Consider the following 15,249-nt stretch of genomic DNA (forward strand, 5'->3'; position numbering starts at 1 on the left):
GGCTTCTAGCACCTGTTTGGACTTTGTGCAAATTGTGAGCACAAATGACAAGAAGGAGTCAGCCAACATGGTTTCATTTCCCTGCCTTACACATGCTGAATATTGGCATCAATTCTTTGAATCCCAGATTTCAAATGTAATCTCTTGCAGCTCCATCATTGAGGTGATAGGCCAATAGCTGTTTGAACCTTGAGTTAATTTATTGAGGAGGCAATCGTATGCACTTAGTACTGTTTTCCCTTTCCACCCGCTTTATTCCTGCTGTTTTTTAATCTCATAATACTCCTGTGAAGCGCCTTGGGACGTTTCACTACGTTAAAGGCGCTATATAAATACAAGTTGCTATTGTTGTGATCCGTTAGCATCGACATCTGATATCCTTCCCATTTCATTCTTTGTGGATATGGCCCCTCTCATGTAATGGACCTCAATGAGCTCGATATGTAAAATACCCAATTTTGGAGCTAGAGGGTGGCTTGAAAAATGTGTTTATCACGAGCAATCCTTTAGACACACTCTCTCACAGCAGTGATCTTTAATAGGTTGGTACACCCACAGGAAGGGGTATATCAGCTGGAGGGAGAGGTTTACCTGTTGGGCAAGTGCTACCCCAGGTGCCCACCATGTCTGTGGCATGCAAACAATTGCTATAGTTGAATTCTGCAATAGAACTTTGCTTGATTGAACATCATAGGCAGTCCCTCAAAATCGAGGAAGACTTGCTTCCACTCTAAAAGTGAGTTCTCAGGTGACTGTACAGTTCAATACGGGAACTCCAGTCTCTGTCACAGGTGGGACAGACAGTGATTGAAGGAAAGGGTGTGTGAGGAGTCTGGTTTGCCGCACGCTCTTTCCGCTGCCTGCGCTTGGTTTCTGCATGCTCCCAGCAATGAGACTCAAGGTGCTCAGCACCTTCTCGGATGCTCTTCCTCCACTTAGGGTAGTCTTTGGCCAGGGACTCCCAGGTGCCGGTGGGAATGTTGCATTTTATTAAGGAGGCTTTGAGAGTGTCCTTGAAATGTTTCCTCTGCCCACCTGGGGCTCGCTTGCCTTGTAGAAGTTCCGAGTAGAGTACTTGTGTTGGGAGTCTTCGGTCAGGCATGTGAACAATATGGCCCGCCCAACAGAGCTGGTCGAGTGTGGTCACTGCTTCGATGCCGGGGATGTTGGCCTGATCGAACAACTGGAGTAGATAAATGAAGGTTGACTTCAAACATCGTCAATACAGCTTGCCCTGCTCAAATATTACCACCTCCACTTTCTAATTTACATATACAGGGGTAAACTGAAGCATTGTGCACACTATATAGAATGCAGATCACATCTCATTCTGTGACTATACTTTTGCAATATTTAAAATACAGTGCAAGTTTGATTTAACCTCGGAATTACCTGCTATGCAAAACATTACCAGAAGGTGGCACTGTGTTTATAAAGAAGCAAAGAGAAACACAACCCTGGTAATCAGATTGTTAAAAGATTTTTTTTAAACTATGAAAGTCTGTAGAATGCATGGTGCTTTCAAGAAGTCCAGGTTTAAGTTGGATGAAATGCACCATTTGTTAATTGGGTGTGACTCATACAAATGATGGACAATCTAACACACTGACAAGCCACAATGTCAGTTTACCTGCAATTTGTTGCAGGCTGTATGTAGGTTAGTAACTAGACTTCAAGCTGAGCTGCAGGGTATAATTACTCTGACAGAGAGGAACAGATATGTCATCTCTTTAAGTAATGGGCACAACAGTGCCTTGCTCAGTAATCTATAACAAAAAAAAACTGACTTAACTGGTTTGCCCATATTTAACTGTGGCACGGAAAGAAAATCTTGGTGCTATTAAATTATTTCAGTCAATCGACTCGAGATGCTGAAGAATAACATTTTAGGTACACTTTGCAGGGAGATGTGCCTTTGGAATGTCACCAGTGGCCAGTGCATAGAGCATACAAAACTGCCCTTCACTCACACGGCAATTTACGTAAGTACTCTGGATTTTGATGTGATACTTCTACATTTGATACATTTGGTTGTGTGTGCTGCCATGCCTTGACATTTGAAGCATGGAACTGAAGACTGTGATTTTTGAAAGATGACTGTTATTGAAATAATTACACTCATCTCAAAAGCATTTACTTTAACATTCGATGAAAGCAAACCATGATTTGGGACTCTTGAAGAGCACTGTGTTCCTTTTAAAGGTGTGAAATTGACATTAATGCCCAATTTAGTTAACAAGTGCACAAGCTACGTGTGTTTGTATGTAAAAATAGTAATACTGCTCATTTACTAAGTACGGCGGAAGATCAGGATTTGAAGTAATTCTTGATGCCATCAGTTTATAATGTTGCACACAGCCAGTGTTCAGCGTTAGAGGTTTTGAAAATGTCATTGTCGAACACAGAAGTAATTGGCTTCAGAAGATGTCTCACCGGAGCACCACCCTGGTAAAGAAAGTGTCTCCGGGATTGAGCACCACACTGGAGAACATTTAGGGCTGGAGGATCGAAATGGTTTAATTTTGCAAAGGCTATACTTGTTGTTAATTGCGTAGATTAGGCCTATATTCTCTGGAGTTTAGAAGAATGAGAGGTGATCTCATTGAAACATACAAAATTCTTACAGGGCTTGACAGGGTAGATGCGGGGAGGATGTTTCCTCTGGCTGGGGAGTCTAGAACCAGGGGTCACAGTCTCAGAATAAGGGGCCATTTAGGACTGAGATGAGGAGAAACTTCTTCACTCAGAGGGCGGTGAATCTCTGGAATTCTCTACCCCAGGAGGCACTGGAGGCTCATATTCAAGGCAGAAATCGATTGATGTTTGAATCCAGGGATATGGGGACAGTGCAGGAAAGTGGAGTTGAGGTAGAAGATCATCAACGACCTTACTGAATGGCGGAGCAGGCTAGAATGGCCTACTCCTGCTCCTATTTCTTATGTTTGTAATGCCTGAAAATGGACGACTCGTTGCTATGTGGAGAACCTTGGATAGGACGATGTACTACCGAGTAGCAGACTGGGCAAAGGATTATCCATTGTGAAAACTATTGGCTGTGAGGTCTTTGGCTGCAGTTATACTGCCACTTGCACGCTGGTGCTAAACGACTTGGGATATGAATCAATGCGTGTAAGAATATTGACCATTGCCGGTTGACCATTTTCCCATCAGACCCTGCCTGTGCATGGCAAGTCACAAATGACCTTGTGACGGACAAGCTGAGCTTCCAGATAACCGGTTTTGTTTGGGAACAAGCTACAAGAACCAAACACTCACAGATAAGAAGAGGGGCCGCATATTCCAGCAGGCAATAGCAAGTCTGTGAGACAGGGGTAGAGGTCGAGGAGCTCGGGGTGGCAGCACAAACATCTCATCTTGGGTTGGGAGCTTGCCAGCTCGGTGGGATAATGAATAAGTAGAAGATAAGATCAGAGAGGGATATGTGCTGCCCACGGCAATCGAGAGCTTCCTCCTTCCAAAGGCTAGAGCCCTGGAGGCAGTCGGGTGTCCATTGCCTTAGAGGCACCAACAAAGGTCACGCCTAATTATCTGGGAGTCCGCAGGGCCAAGTTGTATTAATTGCTTGTCATTTAATGCAATAATGTAGAAGAGTTATAGAAGAAAAATACTCTCATTAGTCACTATATATTAAAGCTTGTTGTTTAAAATCACTCTGGCCCGAATCACACGAAAGCTATTGTTGAAAGACGAACAAACTGACACTGTGACAGTAACTAGGGGAAGAAATCCGACAACAATGCAAAAGTGAGGCCATAATGGGCGCACTGGCAAAATTGAAGCCCATGGGATAAAAGGGGCAGCAGTAGTATGGATACAAAATTGTCTAAGGGATGGAAAACCGAGAGCTGTGGTAAATGTCTGTTTTTTGGACGGGAGGGACGTATCCAGTGGTGGTCTCCAGGGTTCAGTACTAGGCCCAATGTCCCCCGCCCCCCCACCAAGGTGTGTGGGCGCATCGATCGGGATCGATTGATCCCGCTCATGAGCCTTTGTGGCTGGAAACGATGACGTGCATGTGCGGCTGTGCTGCAAATTTAAAGGGACTGTGCACAGAAAAAAATTAATTAGTGGGAACATTGACGAGGGCCACTGCTGATTTTGATATACATTAATAAGCTGGACTTGGGGATGGATACAGGGCAAAATTTTTAAATTTGTAGAGGACACGAAATTCATAAGTGTAGTAAACAGCGGGGAGGCTAGTGATAGACTTCAAGAGGACGTGGGCAGGCTGGCAGAATGGCAGCTGAAATTCAACACAGAAAAGTGTGAGGTGATACATTTCGGGAGGCAGCATGGGGAGACAATGGGACCTAAGTGGTACAATTTTAAAGGGGATGCAAGAACAGAGAGACCTGGGGCGTCCGTGCACAGATCTTTGAAGGTGGCAGGGCAGGTTCTAGGATCCTTTAACTGAATCTTGATCTGACACCTGAGCAGAGTAAAGTCATGCAGTGTGAGACCATTCTCAGGAGGCCTCCGCACCAGTTTTAGTTCTTGTGGCCATTTTAACAGTGTCCACATGCTCCATTATAATATATGACGTGGAAAGAATCTTAAGTAAACTAACACGGTTCACGGCAAGTGATAAAAATCCATGGGGTGGAAATTCGGTCTTCTGCCGCCCCTCTTAGTGCCCCGGAAGGGTGGCAATGGCGGAGGAAAGTACGTGCGCCCTCTAGCGCCCAGCAACGTGCAACGCCTCCCTTAGCGCCCCGCTCCAAACTCCGGGCCCAGCTGATGAACTTTGCGGTGGCAGACCTAAACCATTTGCCAGCGCAAAATTTACCGCTCCACCTGGGACATCGCCCCAACTGAGGGGCGGCTGAATTTCACCCCATCAATCTAAATAGCACTTTAATATTTGTGACTTTGGTATGGTTTATTAATAAACACATTTTGATATGCTCGTACAGTACTATTACCGTTCCTTTCGGATGTCGGGAGACGGCTGGTTGCTGTGCTGTGGACAGTATCAGGATGTCCTAGTCATTGATGCACGTAGCCTCGAGCTTCTTCACGCTCTCGTTTCATCTGTGACACCAGACTGGATCAGCTCGATGTGCATCGTTCGCTCCCAGAGGATTCAAGGTAACCAGTCATTCAGAATGAGGAGGGGTTTTGATAGAGTAAAATAGGAGACCCTCTCCACCACCTCGCTTCTCCCCATCTCTGCAACCTTCTCCAGCCCTGCAACTCTCCGAGAACTCTCTGTTCCTGCGACCCAGGGCTCTCGTGCGTCCCCGACGGTCATCGTGCCACAGGAAGGCCGGGAACCGGGGGGCACAGCTTTAAGATCGTTGGCAAAAGAACCGCAGGGGGTGACGAGGAGAATATTTTTTACGCGGCGAGTTGTGGTCTGGAAAGGGTGTTGGAAACAGATTCAAAAGGGAATTGGAGTTATACTTGAAACGGAAAACAAATTGCAGGGCTATGGGGAAAGAGTAGGGGAGTGGAACTAATTGGACAGCTCTTTCAAAGAGCTGGCACAGCCATGATTGGCCGAATGGCCTCCTTCTGTGCCGTATCACTCGATGATTCTACGTACCATATTCTGGATGTGTGCAATGGATTGATGATGCGCTGAAATACCGAAGGTTTGTAACTGTCTAAACTTTGTTGCTTTCTTTTTAAAAAAATGGCTACTGAATATTCAAATACAAAATGAAATTGTAATGCTTTGAACAGAAAATAATCATTTTGACTATTACTATTTTTTTGAGCATACATTTTGAAGAATAGATTAAATGTAGGCCTGGTTCAATGTGTTTTCATTTGAAGCAATCGTTATGGCATTTTATATTGAATGCCACTTTTCACCGACACCTTTACAAGTGCTAATAGTCTATATGATGCATAAAATATTTCTCTATTGTGAATTTATTCTGCAGAGGATTCACTGGTGGGCATTTCAGTGACAGGAGACCTCAAGGTGTGGGATCTATCTTCATCAGTTAATGGTGTACAGGTCAGCTTATTGCAAGAAATGCCCCCAAAACCTGTAGAAATTCAGCTTTCTATCAGAATACAGACAGTTCATTGCCTGTTCTAATAAGTCTTTTGTATTTTCCAGGCGAGAGAGAACGTTTATGAAGCAGAATCCAAGTCACTCCAGTGTTTTAATTGTCAAGCAGTCTGCTTTTGTACCTACACTGAACGCTTACTATTAGTAGTTTGTTCGGATTGCTGGAAGGTAGGTTTTGCATCATTCTAAAATAATTTGGGGACATCTAGCTAAAAGAGCCAAAAAATGTAATGAACAAAGGTATTAGCTTGGCTTAGCTGGTCGTACTTTGGCCTGTGAGTCAGAAGGTTGTGGGCTCAAGCCCCAGTGCAGAATTTGAGCACCTTATCTAGGCTGACTGCACAGCAGTACAAAGGGATTGCTGCATTATCAAAGTCGCTGTCCTTTGAATGAGATGTTAAACTTGTCAACCTGTAAGATTTCATGACACTACCCAAGGAACAGCAGGAAATTCTGGTGTCCAGGCACAGAAGGAGGCCATTCGGCCTGTCAAGCCCGTGCCGGCTCTCTGAAAGAGGACTTCAGCTATTCCCTCCACCACCCATTCCACATAGACCTGCAATTTATTTTCCTTCAGGTACTTACCAATTCCCTTTTGAAAGCCACAGTTGTGTCTGCCTAACCACCCTTTCAGGCAGTGCATTTCAGATCCTAACCACTCGCTGTGTAAAACAGTTTTTCCTCGTGTTGCCTTTGGTTCTTTTGCCAATCACCTTGAATCTTGACCTTCTCCAGTCTATCCACGCAACTGAAGTCCTTCATCCCGGGAACCATTCTCGGAAATGTTTTCTGTACCCTCTCTAAGGCCTTCACATCCTTCCTAAAGTGCGGTGCCCAGAATTGGACACACTACTCTAGTTGAGGCCGAGCATGTGCTTTATACAGGTTCATCATAACTTCGTTGCTTTTGTACTCAATGCTGTATTTATAAAGCCCAGGATCCCATAAGCTATTTTCTCAACCAGCCCTACCACCTTCAACGATATTTATGCACATACACCCCCAGGTCTCTCTGTTCATGCTCCCCCTTTAGGATTGTACCCTTTAGTTTATATTGCCTCTCCTCGTTCTTCCTATCAAAATGTATCACTTCACACTTTGCTGCATTAAATTTAATCTGCCACGTGTCCGCCCATTCCACCAGCTTGTCTATGTCCTCTTGAAGTCTATCACTATCCTCCTCACTGTTCACTGTATTTCCAAGTTTTGTGTCATCTGTAAATTTTGAAATTGTATCCTGTGCACCCAAGTCCAAGTCATTAATATGTATCAAGAAAAGCAGTGGTCCTAGTATGGACCCCTGGGGAACACCACTGTATACCTTTGCCTACATAACAACAGTAAAGCGCTCTACTCGGAATTCCTTCACGGCAAAGAAGCCAAAGGTGGGCAGAGGAAATGTTTCAAGGATACCCTCAAAGCCTCCCTGATAAAGTGCAACATCCCCACTGACACCTGAGAGTCCCTGGCCAAAGACCGCCCTAAGTGGAGGAACTGCACCCGGGAGGGCGCTGAGCACCTCGAGTCTCGTTGCCGAGAGCATGCAGAACTCTCTGCCCCACCTGTGACGGGGACTGTGGTTCTCGTATTGGACTGTTCAGCCACCTAAGAACTCATTTTAAGAGTGGAAGTAAGTCCTCCTCCATTCCGAGGGACTGCCTATGATGATGATGATGAAGAATTGTACTTCAGTGTAGCTTGCTGTATGTGAAGTGCTTGGGGGTGTTTCTGAGACGTGATGAGGCATGACATAAGTGTAAGTTCTTTTTCAATTCTGAAGCATTACTGAAAAATTGATATTGGGAAAAATAATCAATTCTGCCTGACGGTTTGATTAGTTTCTTCATTCGGTCAGTTAAAATAAGGTTTACTCCTCTAATTATGAACCTTATCTGTCAATCTGCTATGAACTAATTTGGTATATCTGGTGGGAATGGAAAGTATCCATCCAAATTAAATTGTCGTATATTAACACCTCGATTTTAAAATTCTCATCCCCGTGTTCAAATCCCTCCATGTCCTCGCTTCTCCATATCTTTGTAACCTACTCCAGCCCTGCAACCCTCCGAGAACTCTGTGTTCCTACAACTATGGTCTCATGTGCATCCCAACTTCCTCTGCCCTGCCATTGGTGGCCGTGCCTTCAGCCGCCTAGACCCTAAGCTCCGTAATTCCCTCATTAAGTCTCTCCGTCTCTCCACCTCCGTCTCCTTTTAAGACACTCCATAAAACCTACCTCTTTGACCAAGGTTTTAGTCACAAGCCCTAATATCTGCTTGTTTGGCTTGGTGTCAATGTTTGTCTGATTCATCATCATCATCATAGGCAGTTCCTCGGAATCGAGGAAGACTTGCTTCCACTCTAAAAATGAGTCCTTAGGTGGCTGAACCACAGTCCCTGTCACAGGTGGGACAGATAGTGGTTGAGGAAAGGGTTGGGTGCGACTGGTTTGCTGCATGCCCTTTCCGCTGCCTACGCTTGATTCCCACATGCTCTCGGTGTGAAGCGCCTTGGGACATTTTACATAAATGCAAGTCGTTATAGATGTTGGATTTTATTTTGTTTCTCTTGTAGACGTCTTATTTTCTCATTGTTCTCCTGTAGGTATTTGATTATTGCGACTTCTCATTGCTGTGCTTTGTGAACAGCAATAATGGTCATCACTGGGCCGGCGGGGAAGTTTTGGCTGCAAACAAAATAATCATCTGGACGGAGAATGGTCACAGCTACATTTACCAGCTGCCCGACAGGTGGGGTCAGATGGGGAAACCACGGGAAAAGTTCAGGTACGGCACGAGCCTTCTATGTTTCATTCACTTCACAAAGAAACTCACAGCATGCCACAAATGATAAAAAAGACCAGTGCAAACAAAGCCGCTACAGAGTGGGACATTTGTCAGGAGTGTGGCAGCTGTGAGCCTTGTCTCACACAGTGGGTGTCGAAAGAAAAAGAGTAATCGGGCAGAACTTCCTGGCACAGTTGTAAGGATGAACTTAAACAGCGAAGACTGCTCGTTTTATTAACATGACAATGAATCTTTATGATGCCACATGTAAAATATTAATCACAGAACATTCAGGAGGGAAATGTGGATCATTTAAAATGTGCATCATTTTGAGTCACTGAAAATTAATCTTGCGGTATAAATATATGGGGCTGAAATCGTGCAGTGTAGTGTGGGTGACAAATGTGTTGAGATGTTTTTCTGAAACTCCATTGTTTGCTAGTTCAGTGATATTCAGTTCATTTTAAAATAGCGGGAAAAGGTATTGCAATTAGATGCATTAATATTACTGATATTGCATGCGATTTCAACTTGTTTGTCTTTCGCAGATAAAAGTTACAAATCTTTTTGGCTTTACTCCTGTTCAGCATCAAATCCTGTTCTCTGTATTTGACCAGCAAATTGTTTCCAATGTCTTTGCAGCAGTCTGTTCAAATCTGGCCTTTTTACCTCCCATGGGCACTCATTAAGTGAGACAGTTTCACCTCGTCTGCTTTGCTATACATCAAATGACGTTAACAGTAAGGTAATGCACATTTCTGAAGATCACTTTTAATGTTAAATGTGCTACAATTCTAAAAAGAGTTTAAAGACTGAAGCCAGTTAGCACATATTTTTATGTCTGTATAGTTAGATGGTCCAGTAGTCTTGAGTTACCTCGGCTACGAATTCCTTGAGTTATTTTTGGTAAAAACAAAGGGTGGAATTTCATATACACGGTGTATATATATATTAATTATGCCTTGAAATTGCTATGTACAGTGTTAGTAACAAATGTACATTGCTGTTTGTGGGAGCTTGCTGTGCGCAAATTGGCTGCCGCATTTCCTACATTACAACAGTGACTACACTCCAAAAGTACTTCATTGGCTGTAAAGCGCTTTGAGTATTTGTACAAAAATCTTGTGTACTAGTTGAACAAAGGTGTTAACTCAGTTTAAAGTAAATGTTAACATATTAATTACTAATATTGCACAGCACAATTTATATACAATTACCGAGTATTTACAGCACAGACACAGGCTATTCGGCCCAACTGGCCTGTGCCAGTGTTTATGCTGCACACGAGCCTCTTCCTACCCTGCTTCATCTCACCCTATCAGCATATGGATTTCCAACCAGTAACTGTAGCATAACAGCCCCATTAAAGAGTTAACAGGTTACATTAAATATTCATGTGTTCTCAATATTTTTTTTTACAGATTAGCAATAACAATATCTGAAGTAGATATTTCTGGAGAATACTGACTGTTAAATCACAAACATTTTGAATGTTAATGAGCGACTGTTTTACTGACAGAAAATGTACTCCTTTTTATTTATAAGTTGTTCTGCAAAATTCTGTATGGATTTAATTGGGTGAGCAAGTATTTTATAAAGACATTTTTATGGTATGATGAGAATGGACTGTAGCCAAATGTAGTAACAATTGTAATGTGTACAGTAATGTACATAACATGGGCACCATACTAATTGGAGGGTTCAGATGAAGTAAACCTTAAGAGCACAGCTCAGTCAATTAAAACATCATCTGAACATTGATATTAGTGCTTTCCTGTGTTACATTAGAACAATTTCAACGTATTTCTACGCACGTGCTCTGTGTTCAGTATGGCATTAATCATAACCATCAAACGTTTTGACGTTTTGCTGTCCATTTTGTCTGCTTCATCCTCTGCACATTGTCGGGGTGAAAGCTCTGTCAATATTAGAGTTTAGTTGCATCAAATTTTTCTACCGTTTTGCATTCACGCCTTTGTTAGAATAGCAGTCAATGTATTTTTTCAGACAGAAGTGCTCCCGTGCCCGTATGGTAATCTTGCACTCCGTGATCTCACCCCATGGTTTTGAAAGAAAAGGCAGCAATTGCAACTTGTCATAAGGGAAGATCTGTGACATCGGGCATCCTGGCCAGAAAGGAGCCACTCAGCCGGCATATGTGACAGATCTTTGTCCTCCTTTCATTATATTGAGTCGAGTTTGGCACCGTTCCCGTTTGGAATGCTGATTTTGGCACTCCGGTGCAATTAAAAACGCTGGAACCCGCTGGGCCTGGAGTTTAAGCCACTGAGAACGGTGCTCTGCAACCAGTCATTAGGAAGTACATGAGAGTAGCTTGGCTGGACTTCATTTCTGACTCTACCTCTCTCCCTCTGGGCACTGTTGGTAAAGATTAAAAACTCTCCATCTGGGAGAATCTCAAGCACAAAACTTGTGTCCTTCCCACCTTATGTTACATCACCGCCCCTGTGTTACTGGGCTGCCTCCCAGCCATAGATCTTCGAGTATTATCTACTTTTCAGTGTGTTGGGCTGTAATGCAGTGTGAATGCTTCTCAGCTTACAACATTCAGTATTAATGCCTCAGCTACCTCTTATAAATGTAAGTAACAGAAGCTTTAAGGCAGCAGTAACGTTTTACTTCTAACATTATGATGTCAGTAGTGCAACACCAGTCTGTACAAATGCAATAAAACACTTGACACTGGAAGAAAAAAACCTCTTCCTGCATTCCCGACAAGTTCTGTAGTCAGGCCATGACCGAGGCTAAGCTCAGTCTTTAGCCCACCTGGCTTCAGTGGCTCAGAAAACAACCTTCTCGAGCTAGTTTTCAATGAACCAAACAGCAGTTTTCTTTTGCACTTGGCTCCCAATTCCAAAATGGATGGAGGTGAAGAAAAAACAGGTCAAGCAAAGTGCTTAACACGCTTCTTTGAGCAAAATAAGTAGAGTAGGTAGAAACAATTGAGTTAAATAATAAAAAATGGGAGAGGGAGAGGGAGCAGGGTGAATTTAAATTTTGTACAAATGGAATTTCTGTCTACTGCTTTAATTCTCGAACCTGCAAAATGATGCTGGCTCCGATTATTGATTCCGTACGTACCTGAGGTGCAGAACAATGAGATTTTATAAGTTCGGCTTGCTGCACAACTCCATCTCGATATGAAGCTGCAGGCAAGGTTGAAATTGCTGATGCGTTTCACAATTAGACGGAATAGATCGGCTTTTCTGTTCAGATGTGAAGGCAGCAAATTCCGTGTTTGGGTAATGGAATTCAAAAGAAACTTTTTCCAACGTTTTATCTTCAGTTTCTTCAGGCAATTCTGATTTTCATCAACGAGCGTAAGGAGCCTTTTCATAAGATTCTCTTCTGTGGTGAAGCATCAGGGAAAATTTCTATGTGGCACATTCCTGATGTTCCGATGGCCAAGCGCGATGGTTCCCCTCAAGGTAAGAATGAATTTTACCAGGACCTGATTCTCCAAATGATTTTCTTTCACTTTTTTTAAGGAAAAAAAAAATCTTACTACAGACACGATCGATCCATTAATGTATGTAATACCACCCTCAGAACAAGAACTGCAAACATGTATTCACTTTTTTGGTAATTGGATGTTCTTTCTGTGTTTACGCATGCTGATGAATGATTCTGTATAATGTTGAGCCTTGAAGGCAGCTCCTTATTTATGGTTGCAACTTGTTGGATTTATTTAAGTAACGGCTAGAACCTATAATGGGAAGACAGGGAGTTGGTATTCTGGAGATCAAGTGGGCTGAAGATCCTTCTTCTTCTCACCTATCTTGTATACTACTTTCAGAGATTCAGATAGCTGCAATGTTGAGCCTTCAAGGAGCATTTGAACAGCACAAGACCATGACAGAGGAAATAACCGACCAGCTTGGTGGACTCCCCAATGGAATCCAGGCTGGTTTGATCACTGCCAGCGTCTATATTCCTAATCTCGATAAGCTGGTTTGTGGATGTGAAAATGGACGGATTATAATCACCCTTGGTTTGCACATTGCCCGGGCTCAACTCCTGGTGGAACATTCTTTGTTAAAAGGTACCTGTTTTCTTCCATTTATTTCAGTTTTTTAACCATATTTTTGGGTTATTCAAGAATCCAAATTTCCCGGGTAATCTATTCATTTATCCTATCTATTGTTTTGGCTGAAAGTCTGCTGCATTTGAATAGCGCCTTGGTTTTAGGATCCTTCTCGCTGCGTTTAATACTTTGGAGCCTCGATTATTCCCTCCCCCTTCGCCCTGCGCCCCTCCATCTCGGGTAGATAATGGAAACTGGCATTTAATTGCAATAGGGCATGGGTATAAATACAAATACAACATAAATAACAAAATAAACTTTTTGTTGTGTTATTTATATAGAAGAGCCAGTGAGATCCAAAACAAAAGGATTTGTGTAATGAGACTGTGGCCTAGAAATTCATTATTATCCCGGTTGAGGGCAGTAACACCCGGGAGGTGGGACATTTTGCGCCAGGCGTGGAAGTTGCCTTGCCCCGCTCGCTACATTCGTGTTTCTGCTCCCGGACTGAGGTGGAGCGCTACACTCCACTTCCTTCCTGAGGCGGTAACCGGGCACACGCCTCAGTTGCCGAGTACGAGGGGCTCCTTCCCTCAATTAAAGGGAAGAGCCCAATCGCATACTTTGCCAAAGAAGAAGCCACCTACCTGGACCACCAGGGAGCGGGGGTGCTGCGCGATCAGCCTGGCACTCAAACCGAGTGCTGGGCCAAGTGATCGCGGCATCGACCTTGCGAACAAACGGCAGTGGCAATGGAAATGACGGATTTTTATTCAGAGCAGCCGGCCACCTCCCCTTTAATTTTCGCCCCAGTAGCGAAACCACTACGTGGCCCCTGAAGCTGTCACTGTTATCACCCCGTGCTGCTACAGCAGGCGAAACCCAATGTAGAGACCGGGGCGCTAACGGGCCAATGCGCGCGGCGATGATGTCACAATCTCCGGGCGCAATGCTGTAGCGGTGCCACTAAACTCCCGCCAAATTTGGCGAGAGTCATTCGCGGCACTGCACCCGGTCGCAAACTCATTTGTGCCCTGTTAGCGCTAACGGGAGGCACAAATCACCCAATTTCTCCCCTGGGTGGCTCACAAGGCTTTGTCCTGTGACATTCCTGACAATTACTCAGAAAACCAGATGATAGGAGTGCAAGTAATGGGGCTTCCCCTCTATATTTTGCTTCAACACCTTCCATATAGTTAACTGTGACATTGCTTGTTTTGCTAGGAAAGTGATGCAAAATAGACATACATAGTAAGATCAACAACTGAAGCAAGAAAATAGAGGCTATCCAATGCAGATTTACAGAGTGGAGTTTAATCAGCAGTAGGTATAACGTGACAGATCTAATAATATTAGAAAATGTTAATCTCGTTTTGTAATCAGCAATCGCCACTAGTTAGTGCCATTGGTTATTGCTCAAATCTACTCAAAAATGAGCATTTGGTCTATTTGGGCAATGGTCAATGCAAAATGATGACACTTGAGCAGCAAAATGTACGAATAGAAATAGAATGTGGATGACTTATTGCAGGATCTCGCACTTGCCCTAAACATTGCTGTGGAAAAGCCTATGGTCAAATTCACAGATAAACTAATTAGGCCAAAATCTGTGGCCTCTACGGGCATGTACAAGGTGCGCATGGACCCGTAGGGGACGCACAAGCTTCGGGCGCTGCACATGCGCTAAAACCCGGAACTTGCGTTCTGTCAAGAATTTTCTTGACAAATCATTCGCATCCCAGGAAAAAGGGCATCCACGGGTGGAGAGCTGGGCTATTTGCCCAACTTGTGCCCGTGAAATTCTTGCGCCTGGTAAAGTAGAAAAATAAAATGTTATTAATTATTTATACATTTAAAAACCTGTGAAATAAGCGAAGTTTATTTTTAGCCCCTTTAAAACATGTACATTTATTTTTCAAAAAATTACATTTTTGTTTTAAATGTTTAATTAAATGTAATTTAAATTAATTTTAAATATATGTCTTTTTTTAATTTGGAGTGTGGAGGTATTTTTGGGGTATTCCCATTCATACTTATGGGATTTCGGAACCCCCATAAGTATGAATGAGGAGTCACTTTTTTCATTCAATGGGCCAGCTCATGTGATCTCAGGGGCGCTTGCGAATCGCCTGCACCCCTGAGATACGCGGACCTCTACCGGTACCCGAATCTCCGTACCTCTTGGACCACCAGGTACGTAGGCATTTTGTATGCGGATCGGAGGCATTTCCCCGCGGGAAGCCTCTGACCGCAAATTGAGGGCTGTTATGTCTAGCTTTATTTTGCATTCGATGTACAAACACTGAAACTTAAATAATCATCATTAGGCCTACTTGTACATTGAAAGGAAGTATTATAGACGCATACCTATC

At 43.5% G+C, this 15,249-nt stretch overlaps 1 protein-coding gene across 1 annotated transcript in view; it reads left to right on the top strand.

The window, feature by feature from the left end:
- The window catches only part of LOC139228327 (WD repeat-containing protein 72-like), a 173,712-nt gene that overhangs the window by 17,269 nt on the left and 141,194 nt on the right, over positions 1-15,249 (top strand). Inside the window, exons 3-10 of the mRNA XM_070859512.1 lie at positions 1,904-1,982; positions 4,938-5,112; positions 5,913-5,989; positions 6,095-6,214; positions 8,651-8,832; positions 9,475-9,577; positions 12,140-12,281; positions 12,650-12,895. Coding sequence (XP_070715613.1) covers positions 1,904-1,982; positions 4,938-5,112; positions 5,913-5,989; positions 6,095-6,214; positions 8,651-8,832; positions 9,475-9,577; positions 12,140-12,281; positions 12,650-12,895 — 1,124 coding nt within the window. The remainder of the gene's footprint in view (positions 1-1,903; positions 1,983-4,937; positions 5,113-5,912; positions 5,990-6,094; positions 6,215-8,650; positions 8,833-9,474; positions 9,578-12,139; positions 12,282-12,649; positions 12,896-15,249) is intronic.

This window comes from Pristiophorus japonicus, chromosome 17, assembly GCF_044704955.1.
Source record: "Pristiophorus japonicus isolate sPriJap1 chromosome 17, sPriJap1.hap1, whole genome shotgun sequence".
Lineage (NCBI taxonomy): Eukaryota > Metazoa > Chordata > Chondrichthyes > Pristiophoridae > Pristiophorus > Pristiophorus japonicus.